A 20838-nucleotide genomic window follows, 5' to 3' on the forward strand; every position below is an offset into this window, starting at 1 on the left:
TAATCAAACTTAATACCCCAAAAATAAAAAAAAACGGACTTCTCACCAAAATTCGCATAAGGTCAAATGTATCGGTTATTATGTTTTTTGAAAATCTAAGCATCGCCCACTGCATTACTTCGTCGTTGGGATAACTCTGAACCGAGTTAGAAAAAAATAAAATTTAAGATGATATTGAAATTTCGAAATCCAACAAAAAACTAGCAGTCGTATTAAAAATTCTTAATAAAAATGTGAGGCGTTTGTTACATTTTGAGAGTTTTTACGGCTTGTGTAATGAGTAGATAACTTTCTCTGTTCCCTAGTCCAATTCAGATCAAGAGTTTATATTTTCAATAAGGTTATTATTTACACAAAGTTGCTTAAATGAGTTTAACCGTTGTTTCTGTTAAAGCCAAGTGAATATGTTACAAGAACGTTTTCGTTAATCAAATTGTCGATCATCTTTTTTCGTTTCCGAAAAATATGACCAAATGGAATTAAAAATGAGCATTTAACCAAGGGAAAAAATAATGACTAAATTTGGTCACAGATGACCAATATGGCAACTGTGCTCACACGTCGTTCTCAAGCGTTGGCCATCTCTGTGACGTCATTTTGGCGAATTTTGCGAAAAGATCTTGGCCTACATTCTTACAAGATTAAAGTGAAACAAGAACTGAAGCCGCTTGACCACCAAAAGCGTCATATGTTTATGAATTGGGCTGAGAAACAATTTGAAAATGATTCGGATTTTCATCGAAAAATCAATCAGCGATGAAGCTCATTTCTGACTGAATGGTTTCGTCAATGAACAAAATATTCGGTATTGGTCAGGCAGCAATCCACATGTACTTCATGAGTCATTATTGCATCCCGAAAGAATTACGAATTGGTGTGCTTTAAGGGCCGGTTAAGTCGGTGTCCGGCAAGTTACTGTGAATGAGGATCGCTACCATTAAATAATAACCGAATATTTTTAACTCCAATTGGATGAAATGGACTTGGAGAACATGTGGTTCCAACATGACGGCGGCGGCGCGGCCGGCGCCACAGGCCACACAGCGAACGTCATAAACAATTTGTTGGAAACTAAGTTTGCAGAACGTGTTATCTCACTAAATGGTCCAGTCGCCTGGCCGCCTCGGTCGTGCGATTTGACGTCGTTAGACTATTTTTTATGAATTTACGTCAAGTCTGTGGTCTATGCTAACAAACTAGCTACTATTTATGAACTTCGTATGAATATCAAACGCGAAATTGCAGCAGTATCGGCTGATTTTGGCTTGAAAACCGTCAAAAATTGGTTTCAGCGTCTGGACTTTTGCAAGCATGACCGTGGTGGCTATGCAAAAGAAATCGAGTCCCACGGAAAATAGCATATAACGTACTTTTACAGGAATACATTTTTTCATTGAAATTAAAAACCGTTTTTGTTTTTTATAAACAAAACTTTTGAAGCGCTCTTATTGAAAAACACTCTAATTGAAAAACACGAAACGGCCATTGACAAGATTTATTACTATTTCTATGTTTAGAATGAAAATTGTTCATATTTTAGAATTTGTGCTACAATTGCGTTCTCAAGTTGAGCTCCCATTTTAACTATCTCATCATTCCCAGAACAAGAACTAGACTGGCTATATAAATAATCCGGATCTTTTTCCGAATGATCAGAGTCTATCCATGCCGGACTATGACTTAAAATATTTTCAAAATCTTTATCATTTTAACGAGTTTAATTAACCTGCTCTACAGTAAATAAAAATAGGTTTATAATAATATTTTTGTTAAAAATAAGTTTACTATATAACTTTTCTTACTTTTAAGCAACTCATTGTCAATATTGTGAGCATTCATTGATGACTGCGTTTCGTGTATTACACTTGGTTCAAAATTTGGCAAAGAATCGTCGATCAATTTATTTTTATTATTTAAATTAAACCCATCATGTTGGGAAATCAATCGAGTTTGTGGTAAGCTTGTACAAAAGCATTGGTCGGTCAAGTTTTTAAGGTTTAATTGGTTATAGATATAAGCTGATTTTATAATTAAGGAGTTTCAAATACGTATTGTGTTTTTGGAAAAGAAAAAGAAGTTCAGTGGAGAAAAGCTTATACAAAACCAAAATTTTGGTTTGGAATAACAGTTTAGCTAAAATTAAATATTTTCTGGAAAAATCAAAAATGACAGTTTAAAGTAATTTTTGGCCAAACATTTTTTGAATTTGACTTAATCTTTTATTCCAAATTTTATTTTTACATAGTGAACAATGGTTTTAGCCTAACTCAAGAAGGGTCAGTATTTGAAAAATCATACAATATTGAACTAAAAGATTTAACTTAAGGTATAAAACCAACCTTAAAAAAATGTAGTAGTAGTATTAGTAGTAGTTTATTTAACAATAATAATTTGTCTTTGTTTTACATTTTTAACAATATAAGAGCATTGGACTGTGCCGTCAGCCCGAAAAAGAGAGTACTATCTAAACAAAGTTTAAATTTATATATAGTATTTTAAAAATAAAAAGGCTACATTGATTTAATTGAAATAATTTGAAAAAGTGTTATCAATATCTTATGATTGAATTTAAAGTTAGTGTATATAAAATTAGAAAGCTTCATTCCGAATTTGGTTTCTATATTGTGCAGTTAAGACAAAACTACTTAGAACTTTTCAGTTTGATCCATTTAGCACGTCGAGAGTTTCTTTTTGGAACGCTTTTTCCCTAATGCGCATAACGGATTGGTGACAAAACAGGGCAAATCCCTATGAAGCGGACTACGTTTTCCGTATGGTTGCAAAGAGTACACTCCGCGTTTTCTTCAGGGCCATATGTCGGTAGTTTAACCGTTTCACCTCTCCTCTGGTTTTAAAGATGGTTGAAATGGTCATTAGCGGATACTTGTCATGGAGATAGTTGTCTTCACCAAGGTTGTGCTGCAAAGTCATATACAAATTACGAAATTCACTGCTTTCAGCTCTTTCCGTAAAGTTCTCGAAAATTTTGGCATCAATTCTCTGCAATATTTGGAAGGTCGGGTCCTAGTTTCTCCAATCGCTTTCCACTAACTGAACATTATGTAGCACATCCAAACGAGACCATTCTACGAAGAACCTTGACCTCTCTCGGAGCAGCGGTCTCACAATGGTATGAGGTAGTCGATGATTTGGAAGCGCCAACACTTTTTTAATATAGTTTAGATGCATATTCAGCGTGAAAATATATAGTTGCGGGATTCCGGTCTCTAAGGTGTATGCTCAGGGAGCCAGAATATCTTTTTGAGGAAATATCTTAAAAGCTTTTCAACCTCCTCGTACTGTAGAAATCTCCGCACTTGACCAGCACTCCCGTCCAGTTGCAGTTGATGGCTTGTTTCGATTCTATTTGTTTTGCCTGCAGGTACTTCTTGAATGAAAGATTTGGGGAAATTATTACTCCAAGGTACTTATACTCCTTAACCAAATCCAGTGCGACATTATTCCAGGTCCATCTCTCTTCTTTGGCGTATATAGCAGATCCATTTCGAAATATCAAAATTTTTTGTCGGTATTGACTGTGAGGTTCCAGAGGTCGCAATACATTTTAAGCTTATTTATCATCATTTGCAGCATTTGAGGGGATTCCGCTAAAATTAAGCCTGCTTGGAACTCGCTGAGTAGTGTCCAGTTCAAAAGTCGGTCAAGAATAACTCCGGTGAAGATTTTCGTTATGGTGTTGATGAACGATATACCTCGATAGTTACTAGGGTCATTTACGTTACATTTTTGAATAAAGGGAAAATGATGGTTTTGCGGAAGCTTTCGGGAATGACACCTTCGTTAAATATATAGTTCAAAGCAGTCGGTAGTTTTTCAAAAGAGTTTTCTGTGGCCTTGTTGTATTTGCATCTATGTATTACCTCGATGACTTCTTGCGTGGAAAAATGTTGGTCCAGACTTTCGTTTTCTATGTAAGGGGTAGCGTATAACATGGCGTTTGAATTTGTCCTTGTGTTTAGAAGATTTTCGAAGTGGTCAGCTAAAACATTCATGCTTATTTCGATTTTTCTTTCAAAAGGGACTCCGTTTAGTGATCAGGCGAGACTCCAAAAAGGCCTGCTGTCCCTAACCTCTGATGATTTTCGTATAAGCTGTTGAGTGTAGTAGTGTTGCTTTTCCTAACATATCCTTTTGTATGCTTTATTTGCTTCCTGATACATCCTTTTCGCAATGTCTGAATTAGTTGTTCTCAAGAGCCTCAGAAATCCGAATGATTTTTTCCTAGCCTTTTCGCAGTCTGCGTCGAACCAGAAATCTTTCCAATTCTTTCTTATTGTTGATTGAAAGAGATGAGCTGCCTCCGATATGCAATTCACTAGGATCTGGGCCAGGATTTGAGTTGAATTGGTTGATGTTGATGGAATCTATTAAGGCATTGAGGTTGTCTTTGTATCTGTTAAGATGAGCATTCTTCCAAGGGAGCTTCACTAGCAGGCGGGTTTTCGAAGAGAACACATTTGACGGACAATGTTAATTGCTCTAAGAAAACCAGTTCTTCTACCTTTAAGTCCTCTACATATTGTAACCATTTCCCTCGAAAGAGACAGTAAGCGATGGTTGAGCAGGACGTACCCCTAATGAATGTGAAATGTCCGTTCGGGTCACTCTTGGTTCTTCCGTTCAATAATGTAAGTCCTAACGTCTGGCACATTTCGATCAGTCTTCTTCCGTTCACATCGATTTTTGTGTACCTTGACGATCTGGTGGGGTAGAAGACTTCTGGAGTAAACTCAGGTTCCAAATGTAGCAGCTGAGTATTACCAACTCTGCCATTGCAGTCACCGATTACCATTATGTATTCGTTATGCATCTCAAAAAGAAAGTCGTAGAGATTCAAAAATTCATCCATCCATTTGTTGCAATTTATATATAGTGGTACTATGTACAGTTTTTCATCCATTACCTCTAATTCCACTAAAATTCTGTTCATTTGACTGATTTAGGCTATAAAGTTGTTTGGCAATAACTTCCGTTCTAAGGTATAGGTACAGTCTTAAAAAATTGATTGGGGATAGAAATCGAACAGAATGCATAAATCGACTTAAGTGGTTATGACTTCTGACCACTGATTTAAGGACTAGGTTTTCCTATAAAAATATATTAATTTACCTCCTCGAATATATCGACTTTACTCAGAAAAGAGCTTAAAGTTAAGTTTTTGATCAGTGTGGGTTGCATACCAACCTCATTGAAAAATATTTATATTCGTTTCGACACACAGCTTACTACTAAAAAAAAATCTTTTAAAAATTAAATAAAATTTCTTACTCTACATATTATATTCTTTTTTAAATTTAGTGTCCAATATCATTAAAACCACATTTAAGAATGATTTGATTATACTGTGCGATTTAGTCGGATTTAGGACTACAAATCCACCAAACCATATCTAAAATTACCATTCCGTTACCAAGGTTATCTAATTGCTTTTCATTTTATTACCGCGTTAAGAAAAAAACCGCTAAAAGCAATGTACATTAGATATCAAAGGAAAAACGATTAATACCCTAGAGAAATTCTCTAGCCATGATTTGAAGAACGAAAAACAGAAAAACAAAAATGAGCAAAAACAAAACGGAGAACTCTTAAATTCTGCGTAATATAAATAAAAGTGAATATATCCGCATGGAATTCCCTGGCTTACTGAGGATGTGGAATGTTTAGGAGTGAGTGTGGTGGGGCGGGGTAATGGAGGATGCGGTGGTGGTAAATAGCGGAATTTACATTTCACTCCATTTCTATCAAAGCCATACGGCATTAGGTATTACGAATAGCAGAATACCTATGCGTGTAAATATACTGCTGTGCCATAGTGCCCCAAACATCAACATAGCTATTTCTTATTCTATCTAATAAAAACGTTGGCTGACTTCCATAACCATAGAGGCTGTTTGAGCAGTTCAGTTTCATATAAACATTTCCCTGGAACAAAAACAAGAAGAGATTCTGGCCTTTCATGGTGTCATGCCTTTTGCCTATACCTTCCTATTCCTATACATACATTTGAATTGGAATGGAATCTTACTGCAATTTGGTGTCTTGAAGCGTAAGAATTTCTGGAATTTATTCACAAATTGCGGAGCGGTATTTTTTAATAGCAAAGGTGCTACCCATATATCACAATATTATATCTTTCCACACTGCTCTGCTTCTGCGTTTTCGTATGTCATTGAAATGTGCCTTCGTATTATTTGTGGGTTACCTACCTTAGCTATATCTTAATCTTCATATAGACTTTTCATAAAGGCTTCCTTCCTTATCCTTTCTCTCTCATCTTTTTGAAGATAAATAAATATGATCATTTGGTATTTTCGTTTTATTTATTGTTTTTTATTTTTGATTTTTGTTTCTTTTTTAAATAACTTTTTACACAAAATTAATATAATTTTCTTAAATCTAACTATATAAAATTAATCAATTTACAAAAATGTTAATTTATCAATCACTACACTACGCCACAGACATTCATCATTTTTATAGATATACCTTTGGTTGGTATGTAGTTGTTCTTTAACTCTCATTATACGTTTAATTATATAAATTTAAGTTAAAAAGGTTTACTTTTTTATCGATAAAGGAATTAATTTTAATTTTTCAATAACCGTTTTATAAGTAGATATACAATATCAATATAATTACATATTCAGGCAACCTCTGTTTAGGTTTCAACTTTTTACGCTACTCTGAGAATGGAGAGCCTCAACGCGTAGGTCTATACCTCCATAAAAACATCATTCTGACATGACGCAGATGTCGTAGAAAAGAGTCACATGTCTAAACAGAGACTTGGGATAGCAAAGCAATTTAAATTTTGTTAATTTTTTTTGTCACGTTATTTTGTTTGGTTTAGATCGGGGCGGGGATGAGGGGTTGATGATGGTGGGAAATCACAACCATAACCATATTGTTGGAAAAAAGTTGCTCGGTTGGGTTTCGCGTGAAATATACATTCGAGGTTAAAATCAGTTTTCTCACTAAGGAGATTGAGAAGTCAGAAGTCTAGAAAAGTAGATTTCATTATGACGCATGAACGGCACGACCGGCGGAGGCGTATGTCCTAAGTATGCATGTGAGAGTGGGCATTGTACATGATGGCTTGTATAGGTACATAATTTTCTCGGAAACTTCTCTATCAAGTTTTGATAAAAGTTGTGTTTGAAGTAATTTTAACAAAACTTATTCAAAACAAAAATAGATGGAACACAAAATTAGAGCTTGACAACAATGCAAAACTATATATGAACCACATCCTGACATAAAGTGTTTTCCCAGGAAAAATGGAATTTCCATCTGGTCATAAGTTCACTTTACTTAGAATAAGTTTCCTATGTAGGTAATTGATTGTTATAACTAATATTTGTTAATTGTATGTAAATTATCGACGTACAATATTTAAAACGAATTCTTTAAAAATTCGTGGAAATATTGATTAGGAAAAATTTGTTGTTATTTGTTTTAGAAATTATTTATGAAAAACTATCAGCAAAATTGCATTTCGGAAATAGAACTTGATAACAAAACCGACATTTTTAACAATAAATAACTCATGGCCGTTAAATTAAAAATTTTATTGTCATGAGGACTCTATAGGTTTTTCTTAACAAGAAAGCTTGTATGCTCAATACATGTAAGTTTTGGCCCAGTTAAAATAGATTTTGTACTTAAATAACAAGTACCAAACATATAATCAAAAATAATTATTGGAACTTTCTTAAGTGTAATGTATGGGTTTTACATTTGTCAACATTTAAAACGAGACGGTTTTTAATGCACTAATTCCTGAATAATATTAAGTCATCTTTGCAAAAAGACGCAGTCAGATGTAATGTTAATCCTTTTGAAAAGTTTAATGTTATCAGTATGCATAAGGACAGATGAAGTTTGCATTTTCAAATACATATCGTTTATAAATAAAATAAATAAGATAGGACCTAAATGGCTGCCCTGGGGAACACCAGAGTTCACAATACACAAAATTGAACACTCATTACGAAGTATTATGCTATGTTGCCTGATTTCTGAGTGTGATGAAATTCAATTTGAGAAATTGTAGTTAAAACTTTGACGAAACTGTTTAAAACTTTGTGTCTTAAGACACAACTAGTCAAACGCTTTACTAAAATCAGTAAATACACAAATTACTTGTTCATGTTTCTCAAAACTATAAAAACCAAAGGACGTAAAATTAAATAAATTAGTAACAGTAACTTTAGATCGCTATTTCATAATTTAACTTTTAGGATCTTTCTTGTGCAATGATCTTTTCATTAATTGGAAAAAGCGAACTTTTTAAGGACTTGTCAAAGAGAACACATAAAGAACACGAAAACTACGACGATAATTTTTTCAAAACAAAAGATGGCACAACAAAGAAAATCCAGTGGTTCTTTGGATTATATACAATGGAAATTTCATTAATAATTAACATAGTTCAATAGGTCTCACAAGATCTTGTGGCTGGCTTGTTAGTTATGGATAGCCAAAAGTCGCAAAAACTTCTTAAAGAAAGCACAAGTATTCGAAAGGTATAGATACCCAGGATTTAAATGAATCTTTAATTAGTACGCAATAAACGAAGACTACATAATTTCTAGTTATTTCAGAAAAGATAGGCAAACGATTAAGGCCGTTCCGATTTTACCGCCTTGAATACCGATCTCCTATTTATCTCTTCATTTGATGATAAACTTTTGATAGAGAATTAGGCAAAATTGTGTTGGATTTCTATATGGAACGACAACATCAAACGAAAATAACTTTTTTTCGACTGTGTCCATTCACTTTTTCACTTTATGCGAGATTTTGCCGAAGAATCTCAGTTTAGGGGATTACTGGTGGAAGAATTAAAGCCGAACGACCATACAGTAACATCGCTCGTTTGGTTAATGGACTTAAAAATAGATGGCCACTGATCCCAATTTTCACAATTTTTTTGAATGTATACGTTAATGATCAAAATTCTCGTATTCAGAGTGATCAAAATTCACAAGCTATTGTTAAAACTCTGTTACATTATTTTAAAGTTAACGTTTATGCGGAACGTGCCTAAATTTGACGATCTTTACATACAATCAACGAAACAACAAATTTATTGAAGGACTTTTTTGCCCTGTTGGTCTGACGTCATAGTGGCGTGCAAGAGTTTGACCACCACTTGACTATTTGACTATTTCAAATAGGGTCTTGTGAAGTTGCTTGTCTACGCTGATAAGTCCATTAAAGAAAAAAATTATAGTTATTGCTGAAATACGGCCCGATTTCTGCATGGTCTGCTGGAATTTATTTGAGCTAGCCGCACTTATCGCCCTCTTATCTTTGTAACAAAGCTTAATTCTTGATTTTGATGATGTGTTTCAAAAACCGCACGTCTAAACAAACACCCGTTATTAGCGATCTGCTATTGTTTTTACGGAACTGATACCGTAGAAATCAGCAGATGTCCATTAAAATGTGTATCGACTATATTGACAGAAACGATACCACACCTTAAAATGAAGTAATTGTAAGCGTCTTGTTCTACGCTGATATTAGGTCAGTCTAACAACGACATCAATCGTAGTTCCAACCTCCATACAAATCACCATTAACAAACTGAAAGAAACACATTACATGCGATTCTGTTTATGTTTATTATTTAAGTAGGGTTTTCAAATTTTCAGTTATTTCTTACGACTTCAAGAACTTATGCACAAGATTTACCCCAGTATGACTTTTGAAGTATGAGCGAATTTGAATACAAATTCTAAAGTAATTAATAAATGTTCCGATTGCCAGTCCTTACATTAAATATAATAATTTTTATTTTTATGAGTTGTGAATTGTCAAGTTTGAATTACCTTTTTTCCTGACATCGCTGTCGGGACTTAAATAAACAATATGTGAGTTTTCCGAAAGTTTGGAAAAGATAAATTGGTTTTATTCTTAACTTGTATTTTGAACTTGTGAAATAAAATATTTACAAACTAAAAACTAAAACCATTTTCACAAGAAATATAAAAATTTTAAAATATAAAATACAAGTTGCCAGTAACGATTATTGATTTATTGCTATCGAAAATATTTGTTTTTGGTCTTTTTGACGTACTTTTTTCGATTTTTATAATTCCCAGCTGACTGCGAGATAATTCGTGGAATAAAAATGTAAAAACTAGCAATTTGCAACCATTTGCATTTTGCAGTTCACTTAGAGCAAATAATAATTATTATCATGACTTCTTGGATTTCAAAATATTTCTAATAAAAATGTTCGTTTTCGCTGTCAATTTCCAAAAACAACCCTATTGTATAATTTCTTACGTCATTCAAAAACTTACATCAAGCATTTTTGTATTTCTTAAAAACTCATCAATGCATTTAAAAAAAATATCCAGAATGTTCAAATTATTGATAAGTATATCTACGTTATTGAGGTTAAATTTTACTTTTCAGATATAAATATTTTTTTTTCTAGATTATTTTATATTTAACTTCACATAGAGCTTACTTAATTTATTTATTATTTACAATCATTTTTCTTTATACATCTAATAAGTTCTAGGTACATATTTCATAATGTTTCTTACAATTATTCTTAAAAAATCATAAATTAATTATTATAATGTATATATTTATATTTTTAATTCGTTTTATTTTAATTTTAATGTTATCGTTTTTTCTTCTATTTACAATTTTCTTAATTAAATATTTGTCTCTATTATATGCTTACAGATAAAAACAAATTATCTACTCGTAAGATTGTGATCGAGTAAATCGAATAGCGGTCCAATGAAGTTATCGATTTTTGAAATTCATAATAGGAATTCTGTTTAGCGAAAAAGTCTTTAAAAATTAATAAAAAGAAATAAGTTCTTAAACAATTATAACGAATGTGGCGAAAGAATCATCACGCTTGACAATATTGTATCAATATCGGCCTGGGGAACTAACTTTACAAGAGCTTTCTTCACATGGGGGAAATAACTTAATCTTTTACTGGAAAATTAGTTTGATTTAGTTTTAAGTATATAAAGGCTATAGGTACGAAATAATGTCACTTTGATACAGGAATTATTGACTTCGGCAATTTATTATTACCTTGAATCAAGCAACCAAGCGTTAGTCAGGATCCAATTCAAAGAGAGTTGCAATTGTTTGTTTTATTTTTTATTAATTTTCAAAACTCAAAACTGAATAAAAAACATCAAGGAAACGAAAATGAACGTTTCTTTTTCAAAAATGAAAGATTTTGAGCGATATCAATGTCTTGTCCCATTACAACGTGAATTTTGAATGATTACTTGCACAAAATTTGTGATTCTTTAGAAATCACTGCAATTGTCAGGTTTTTTTCAGTTTTGCTCATTAAAAAAATAAAATAAGTATCGAGCGATCATCAAAAATAGAGGTTAAATCTCTTGTTGTACTAAGAAACATGATCTGTTGTTTTACAAAATTCAAAAACTTTAGTTTGTAGAAGAAGACATTTCGGTCGTTTTTTCCCTGAAAGTAAATAAAAATCAGACAATTGTTTTGAAACTTAGTTTTGAAAACTCGTAAGTTTTCTTTCAAACAAACAAAAGAAATAGAAAACCATTTTTGCAGACTGTATAACGGTGACGCATATGACAGCCTCTGCATAGAGCAATTTCTAGTTTTGGTATCCCTGCCAAACTCGTCATAAGGGTTGTAACCAACTTAACAGAACCTTTCGATATCAAAAAAGGCTTTAGGCAAGGTGATGTGCTGTCTTGCGATTTCCTTAACATCGTACTTAAAACAATAGTGCAGAGCTCCCACGACAACACTAGAGGCATATATCTTTCAAAAGCATGTCCAATTATTAGCAGAAGCTGATGTCATTGACAGAATCGGAAGAACTCACCGTCATGTCAATGTCAATGCTTAACGGTTAATGAGGGCAAAACAAAAGACATGCTGTTAACAAGAAAGGACCTACAGCACCTAACGCCACCGTCGACAGAGATAACTTTAAGGGTAGTTAAGGACGTTGTCTTTCTAGGATCCGCTATAAACACAGAAAACAACACCAGGGCTAAGATCAAAAGTAGAATTACTCTTGCTTACCTCTGCTTCTTTCTACTAAAAAAGCACTTAAGTAGTATAAAGTCCTGTCCCGAGGGACCCAATATCGCTATATAAGCCCCTAATCATCTCCGTCCTTCTATACGGTGCAGAAGCATGTACTATGACAAAAGCTGATGAAAACACCTTGAACCGTTTCGAGAGGAAAGTTCTTAGTGTGATCTACGGTGCAGCGACGTAGACCAGAAAGTAAAAAGTCCAACGCCTGAGATTGCTGGGTCACGTAGAGCCCATGGAAAACAATGTTTCGGCCCAAAAAGTCTTCGAATCCACGCCTTCAGGACAGCGCAGTAGAGGAAGACCGCGGTTCAGGTGGCACGCACAATTGGAAAGTAACCTCAACAAACTTGAACTGTTGGACTGGAGACATCTACCTATGGACCAAGCTAGATGGAGAAGTTAATTGGGTGAGGGCCCAGTTCACACAGGAACGTAGAGCCACCTCAAGTTAGTAAGTAAAAATTCCTTCATAATTAAGAGGTTGTCGAAATGTTTAGACCAAGTCTTGTTGTAAGTAATTTTTCTAAGAAAACAAAAACTGGCACCGTTTACCTTTTAAAATTGGTACCATATATCTATGAGGTTAAGATGGTTTCGCATTATTTAATTCAAGTAAGAATCCAATTTTTTTTTAGCTGCGTTGCCATTGCTTTCATTACTATTTGTAGCCTGTTATTTTAAAAAATTCGATTTTTTGGTAATTGTTTGATCCCCTCGACTAAAATTCTGAAAATGGAAACCAAATTCACCAGACAATATATATGTAAGTTATTTCTCACTAAAGATGATTTTATTTCCTATGTGAAGTTATTGCCTGTGATGTAAGTTATCTGCAATATCATTATCTAAGTGTATTTCTTCATCATGACAATACTCAAAGATTCAAACAAACAAATTATAATGGTTTTGGAATTTCAGTTCTTTTGTAGTCTTTAGCTATCAACGTTAATGTCAAAATAACAAAAAATCATATTTAATATTTTATTTAATAAAGATTTGCAAGCAAAAATACAAAATAATTAATATATTCATTCGATATACTTTTGTTCACTACTGTTCTTCATTAAGGTATTCATCACAAAGCCTGTGAAAAAAAGAATATTCACGTTTCACTTTCTCTCTCTGTCTTTTTATAAATTAATTTTATTCTACTTTGATACTCGTAATTAATTAATTAGTTTACTGTTGTTTTTTGTTTTTGTTCGTTATTGGCTTCTCAATTTTTGGTATGCTATCTACTTGCAATCAATAGTTGATGTCCAGCTGCTAACTGATTTTCCACACAATTCCCCACCCACACTGCTGCCATGGACTTTAGGATGTGGGCATTTTGAAGGATATAGAACAATGATGAAAGAGCTATAATCCAGTTGGGTACGTCAAGGCGGCTGGCGTGCTCGTGCTGCATTGCTGCCCGATGCTCACTTTTAATGACATGTACGTACACACTGTCGGAATCTGAAAATAAGAACAAAATGAAAGAAAAGAGTTATAATTTAATAGAACTTCAAACTGAATTAAACAATTGTGATATGTCAGATCGTCACTGGAGCGAATATTCAATGACATTAATTAATTTTCGAAAAGAGAATAATACAGATAGCTATGTATGTATACTGTATATCCTCCCCCTACACATAACTTTTGCACCCCCAAGGAAGGACATATTATACATAGAAAAATAAAATTTTACACAACATACCTACATTCATACCAAGCCTCCTATTCCTTTGGCTTTTGAAACAAATCTACAAATTGCTTTTTTATTAAATATTTAAGCTGATAATGTTTTATTCATTTAAATAAGACAATCAGTTGGCTTTGTCCTTCAATTTTTTAAATTTTGGTTGCATTAGGGAGGGTATTAAAAATGGAGAAGGAAGATGTAACAATGACAAAGGAGAAGTTTAATTTAAATTTTAAATACAGCATAGTGGAATAGAGATAATAGCCTGATTATAGATTAAACAGAGAACCTTCGAGGCTATACTATAAGGCTGGTAACACCCTACGATTTTGGTTGTCCACGTGCGTTGTAGGGTTTAGTCCGAACAAAACACTGAATACGGAAACGAAATAAGAACTTGGTTTTAACTTTATTTATTTATTTATTTAGCTTAATACAAGCTATCATAACTTAACTTAACTTAACTTAACTTAACACTAGTTTAACATTTTTTTTTTTTTTTTGCAGTTCTTGTAATCAGTTTTCAACATTAATTCATTTGGGCCCTAAGGCCCACATAAAATCTCTTTAATGTACAAGAACTAACAATTTTGATTTTATTTAACTTAAAATTACAGGGGACGGGGAATTCGGACTCAAAAAGGGAAAAAGTAAAGGGTATCTTTCAGATGGGATTTGGAAATGTTGAAATCGATAACTACCATAGCAGCGTTGCAGTGACGAAGAATTCTGGACATTGGTTCAAAGTGCCCGTAATTAGTGCGGTGATGAGGGATATAGAAAAGGGAAACAGATTGCAGATTTCGAGGGTTAGTGTTAAGATGAATATCACTCAGGAGTGCCGGGGAATCTATATTGCCCATTAACAATTGGTGAGCAAATAATATATCAGCGTTTTTGCGTCTAGTATATAAGGGCTGCAAACCTATCAGTTTTAGTCGATCGGCATAAGGAGGCAAGTTGGATGTATCATCCCAGGGAAGGCCACGTAAGGCAAATCGAACGAAACGTCTTTGAACATTTTCAATTCTGAGTAAATGGTTTTCATAAAAGGGAGACCATACTTGGCATGCATATACAAGATGAGGACGGACTAGGGAAATATAAAGCGCTTTAGTTACATAGGGGTTGGAAAATTCTTTTGACCATCTCTTAATAAAACCGAGAGATCTTTTAGCTTTATTAATAATTTGGTCAAAATGAGAATGGAAATTCAGCTGTTTGTCACACATAATACCAAGATCTCTAATAGAATCGACTACGTTGACGGCGTCATTAAGGAAGTAGTATACTCTATGAGATGGGATTTGTTTGCGCGAAAAGGTCATTTGTTTACATTTACCTACATTTAACTCTAGGAAATTATGCATGCACCAAACAAAAAAGATATTAAGATCATTTTGTAAAAGTAAGGAATCAGATGGAGTAGAGATAATCTTAAAAATTTTCTTATCATCCGCAAACATTAGGATATCTGAGTTTTTAATTTAAGACAGACATCGTTAACAGATAAGACGAAGAGAAGGGACCCAAGGTGACTAAATTGTGGGACTCCAGAAGTTGCATGTATAGGACTGGAGACTGAGTTTCGGAAAAAGACTCTATAAGTTCTATTCGCAAGATAGGAGCTTATTTAATTTATAAATATAGATGGAAAGCCTAGAGCTCTTAGTTTGAGATAAATTATGTTATGGGATATTTTATTAAAGGCTTTGCTGTAATCAGTGTATACGACATCAACTTCTTTGCCATTCTCAAGGGCTGACAAAACTTTGGATATAAATTCAATTAAGTTAGTCGCAGTGGATCTACCTTTAAGAAAATTATGTTGAGCGGGGGAGAATAAAGGCTTGCAATGGAAATAAACGGAATCATAAACTAAGCTTTCAAAAAGTTTTGGAATGCTTGAAAGTTTAGCAATAGGTCTATAATTGTTTATTTCAGTTTTATTGCCTTGTTTATGAATGGGAAATATAAATGAATCTTTCCATATATGAGGAAACACACCTAGGGAAAGAGAGAGTTCAAAGAGTGCAGTTAGAGGCTTTGACAGAGAATGCATACATTTTTTTAGACCAACTGATGGGACGCCATCAGGACCAGGGCTAAAGTTTTCTTTGAGGCTTACGATTTTGGCAAGTACCATTTCTTCAGTTATTGTAAACGATGAAAGGGAGGTTTGAGTGCAACCATCTAAATAACTAAAGTAGTGTGGATCAGGATCATGCAGATGTTCAGTATACGATTTGCTAAAGTAATTAGCAAATAGATTTGATATGGTTGTTGGATCAGAGGAGATTATGTTGGAAAAACTTATTGAAGGTGGAAAACCATCAGATTTTCGTTTGACATTTATAAACTTGAAAAATTTCCTTGCATCAGAAAAAAGGTTATTTTCCATTTGGTTAAGGTATTGTTTATAAAGGGATTCCCTTATTTCAGAGAAAGAATTATAGGCGAGAAGATAGTTGTCGTGATCAGTATCAGATTTGGACTGTAAAAAGATCTTCCAAAGCTTGTTACGGGTATTTCTTAGGCTACGGAGCTCTCTGTTGTACCAAGGGGGAGCAGAGGTGAAATCTTTTCTACGAGACAACGGTATACTGATTCTACAATACAGTACGAAAGAATCAAATAAAACCAATTTGTAAGGGACTCAACTGTTAAATGGAGGGATCTTAATTCAAAATCGGCTGAGCTAAGAAGATTGTTCAGTTTGGAGAAATCAGCCCTACGAAAACCATAACAGTAATTTTCCATTTCAAAAAGTTTGTTTCAAATTCAATGGGGAAGGAGAGATTAAGGGGTGGATGAAAGCGATCCAAGGTTGAGAGAAGATGAGGGCTCGGGGAGACAACACAGTTATCGCAATCAGATGAGAATATGAGATCGAGGTGTCTCCCCATAAAGTTTGCTACTCCATTTAGTTGAAAAAGACCACAATCAGACAGACGATCAATGAAAAGCGATTCAGATTCAGAAGAGATGTTAGTTGGAAAGAAGGATGTCTGATCATCTGAGGTGGACCAATTGAGATGGGGAAGATTAAAGTCACCCAGAACGATGATTAAATCATAAGGTTGCACTAGTTCAAGCAGATAATCAATGGCATTAACAGCGGCTTGATAAGCTTTAATTTGTTGGGCTGGTCGAATATCACAACAAAGGACAAAAAGACAAAACTTAGGGAGTGTAACCTTAGCTGATACACCTTCAAATTCGATTGAAGTGGGAATACGGGGTAATGAACTTTCAAAATTACTAGTGATAGCTAAAAGCACACCACGACCGTGTGTATTACTCGCATATTCCACGACATCCATTCGATAAATGGAATCGTCGTTAGTGAAGAGTTCGGTACTAAGGATATTAGGTGTGAGGTTGGTTTCGGTAGGGGCAAAGATGTCATAAGGAAGGTTTTGGGAGTTATTAAAGACGGCAGACGTTTTAGATCATAACCCTCTTAAATTTTGATAGTAAAGGCTAAGACATTTAGGTTTAGTGGTCTTTAGGTTAGGAGCGATAGTATTTCTTCATATCTGCACGGGATTTTTGGATATGAGATAGTCGTTTTGAAGAAATAAAAGACGCAAAAGAGGTTAGGTCTTCTCTCACTTTTTGAGGAGAAATTTCAAGGCCATCATCGGTGTTTCAAATGAACAAAACCGAAAGTATTTGTCCATATTCGAACTAAAGCACTTTAAATAATTTACATAAACAAATTTTAAATATTTGTGTGAAGTAATTGAAAGTAGATTTCTTTATTCATCCTTAAATATCATGTCTGGTTGGCGAAATAACCTTTTATTTCTCTTTCACAAATAAAACAATACTTTTTTCAAATAATTAACAGCAAACTTCTTGACGAAGTTCTTAAAAAAAAATAAAAACTCAATTTAGTGATTCTTGGTTCATCTATGGAACTTTATTTTAAAAATATTTAGAACTCAAACATTTCTTCACATCTAATCAGAACTCGGTTTAAAATCATTTTTGAGTTCTAGGAATTTAAGATCTCTGTTGAACAGAACTGAGTTCATTGTCCTTTTTGCTGTTTTCGTATGTTTCTGACTCAAAATTCTTAGATTTTACAAACAAAATTAAAATTTTAATGCTAAACACACTGATAATGAGTGAGATAAATAATTTTAAGTTAGTATTTTTCTTTGTCCTTCGAAGTCAAAAACTACTTTTTAAAAAATTAACTAAAATTATCAACAAAATTTTTCATATACCTAATGAAATAGTTTGATTTCAAAATTTATTTTTGCTAGCGTGATTTTTAGTTTTAGATTTTAGAAAACCAATTTTTGTATGTAAGCAAATACAGATTGGATTTTTCTAAGAAAATTTAGCACAGAAAGAAATTTGAACTTTATGAAAAAAAAAACTGTCTGATTTAACAAAAAATACTGAATTTCGAAAAAAATATTTGTATAAGATGAAATAAGTTTCAAGCCAATATTTTTAATATTGGAAAAGATTTGTTTTTTGTTTGGGAGATTATTAACTTCAAATAGGAAGTTATTGTAATGGGTCCAATTTGTCGTATTGAAAATTTTGACATTTCCCTACGTTTTAAGGTCCCTAGAGTCGATGCTATTTGTTTGCTAAGCATATGCACATAAAGTAGGGTATCCAGTGCAGCAGATGGGGTCATGCAGGGCGATCCGCTTATACATAGACAACCTGAACGTTGGACTTTATTTAGTTTGTTGCTGTTCATGGCTTTTTCTTAAGCAAGACGTGATTTGGGATTGTAAAATGTATCTATTGCCTAATTATTAACAATAGCTTTTTTACAAAAAAAGAGAGCTATAGTTGATTTTTTGAGTCTTTCTTGTATATCGAGTTCCCCATTTTGTTTTTTTGTCTAAAATAAGACCCAGGTACTTGCCTCTCAGACGATTCCTTATTTGAATTTCTTAAATACGTATCGTACTGAGGGTTAACATATTTAATTTTGAATTTTCTAAAGAAAATGGCTAAATCGGTTTTGTGTTGGTTGACACCCATCAGTCCGAACCGATTTGCCCAAAGTATTACGGCATAAATGAGTTCTTTTATGGTGTTTAGATGTTTTCTTGAAACCGCTATAGCAACTTCATTAACATAGGCAATCACTCTGAAACCCTTTGTATCCAGACCAGTTAGAATTTGATTTACCATTTTTATATAGAAAAATTAAATTTGTATTTTACTGTTTTAAACTTTTTTGTATTTAGTATTTTTAATATTTAGTATTTATTTATTTTCTTGATTAGCTTACGAGTACACTTGAAGATACAATATCTTATTTATAGTGTAGCTTGTAAAATGTACAGTAGCTACGTACATAATTTAATTCAAGTTTTGTACAACTTTAACATAAGGATTAAACCAAGAACATAATATGAGCCGGAAATCCAGTCCTTTTTCAACAGCGCAGCACATATTAAACAACTTTTGGCCAAATGATCCATATTGGCCATAAAGCTTATACAGTTGAGTTGTATAAGTTCAAATTTTGTCAAAATATTTGTTACTAGTTTGCTTTGAATTATTTTCATAATTTTTTTTTTTCAGAAACAGAGAAAATATTCGAAAATTGATATTAAGTTACATTTAAATTTCTGAAACTCGTCTTCAATTCCGTTTTATTATTTTTCACCTATCGAAACTATATGGCAAGTTTTGCATTTGCACAAAATTTTGAACTCGAGATTTTAATCAAAAATACGATGGTAGAGAAGTTGAAAAAAGTGGGTCAATTGACTTCAAATTTTGAAATTAATGATTTTAGCCGATTCGCGGAAGGTATTTATAACAGCAATCCTCATACAAATTTGTTGTTCAAAAATCCAAAATTCGAATTTTCTCAAAAACAAACTGATAGATTTTTTTAAATTCTCGCAAAAATTTGTTTTCTTATTTTGGGTTCTTTCATTGTAAATAAAATAGTTGTGTATTGCTTCAGAGGGGTTTCTATAGAACCGATATCTTGTTTTTAAGTTCTTTCAAGAACTGTCTCAATAATATTTGATTATCAAAAATGTCATTGTTTTTATTTTAGATTTTTCAAAAAATACTAATTCGAGTTCTTGAAAATATATCATAATTTTTTGTATGAAATTAAAATGTAAAACGTGTATTAATAAGCTCTCAATAATTGCATACCAAAATATTTCTTCATTGGTATCGAAAGGTATTTTTGAGAAATCAATGTAAATTTTTAAAAACAAACTTTTTGCTTTTTTAAACCTTAAAATACAGACTCTTTGGATACAATAAGCAAGTTCGTTTGAACCAGTCGTGCACACAAATAGTGTAAGGCTTTCTTAAAATATTTTTTCTTACTAAAATAATTTTCTAATTAAGACAAAAACTCGTAAAATCTTAAAAACTAAAAGAGATCTACTTTTTGAAGTGAATTTTCTTAAGATTCCTTAAAATTAAGATTTAAATACGAAATTCAGGAATATAAATGTCCCAAAAATTACAAAAGTGACTTTAAACTTATTGCTAATTAAAAACAGAATGAACGTTTAAAATCTATTAATTTATTATAAAAGCTGTGAATCACTTGAGAACTGAAGTGAAAAGATATTCTGCAACGTGTAAATTGTGAGTGCCACACTGAATTTTCTTTCCATTTTATTTGTTTACCTTTATTTGTTTTTATTTTATTTCTTAATTTTTAACATTTCTGCATGAAATGGACTAAAAACCCCCATAGAATATTGTATGTTGTCCCTTTAATACGACACATTTAGAAAAATGTTGAATTCTTAGAATCTTTTCAAATGTAGAGTGTCGTCCAAACTACTAACTACCATCATGCCTTGGTGAACAACACATTAATTACAAATTTGACGTTAGCCCTTAAATAGTAAATATAAAGTTAAAATGTCACTAGGCCTTAGTTCTCAAAGGGCCATCTAATTTTTTTATTTAAAGTAAATTTTTGTCCATAACATTAAATTACATGTTTTCAATTTATTATTAAAAAACAAATGTATAAAAAGGCACCGTTTATGTATAGCACTTTAAATATCCTACAGAATTTCTAA

General features: G+C 32.8%; 2 protein-coding genes across 2 annotated transcripts in view; both read right to left on the reverse strand.

The window, feature by feature from the left end:
- Positions 1 to 20838, reverse strand: part of LOC129938480 (arrestin domain-containing protein 3-like) — a 378789-nt gene that overhangs the window by 160078 nt on the left and 197873 nt on the right. The window lies entirely within an intron of this gene.
- Positions 12822 to 20838, reverse strand: part of LOC129938483 (basement membrane-specific heparan sulfate proteoglycan core protein) — a 278260-nt gene continuing 270243 nt past the window's right edge. The window contains exon 5 of the mRNA XM_056046090.1: positions 12822 to 13560. Within this exon, the coding sequence (XP_055902065.1) occupies positions 13334 to 13560 (227 nt within the window). The 3' untranslated portion in view covers positions 12822 to 13333. The remainder of the gene's footprint in view (positions 13561 to 20838) is intronic.

The sequence above is a fragment of the Eupeodes corollae genome, chromosome 1 (genome assembly GCF_945859685.1).
Source record: "Eupeodes corollae chromosome 1, idEupCoro1.1, whole genome shotgun sequence".
In the NCBI taxonomy this organism is placed as follows: domain Eukaryota; kingdom Metazoa; phylum Arthropoda; class Insecta; order Diptera; family Syrphidae; genus Eupeodes; species Eupeodes corollae.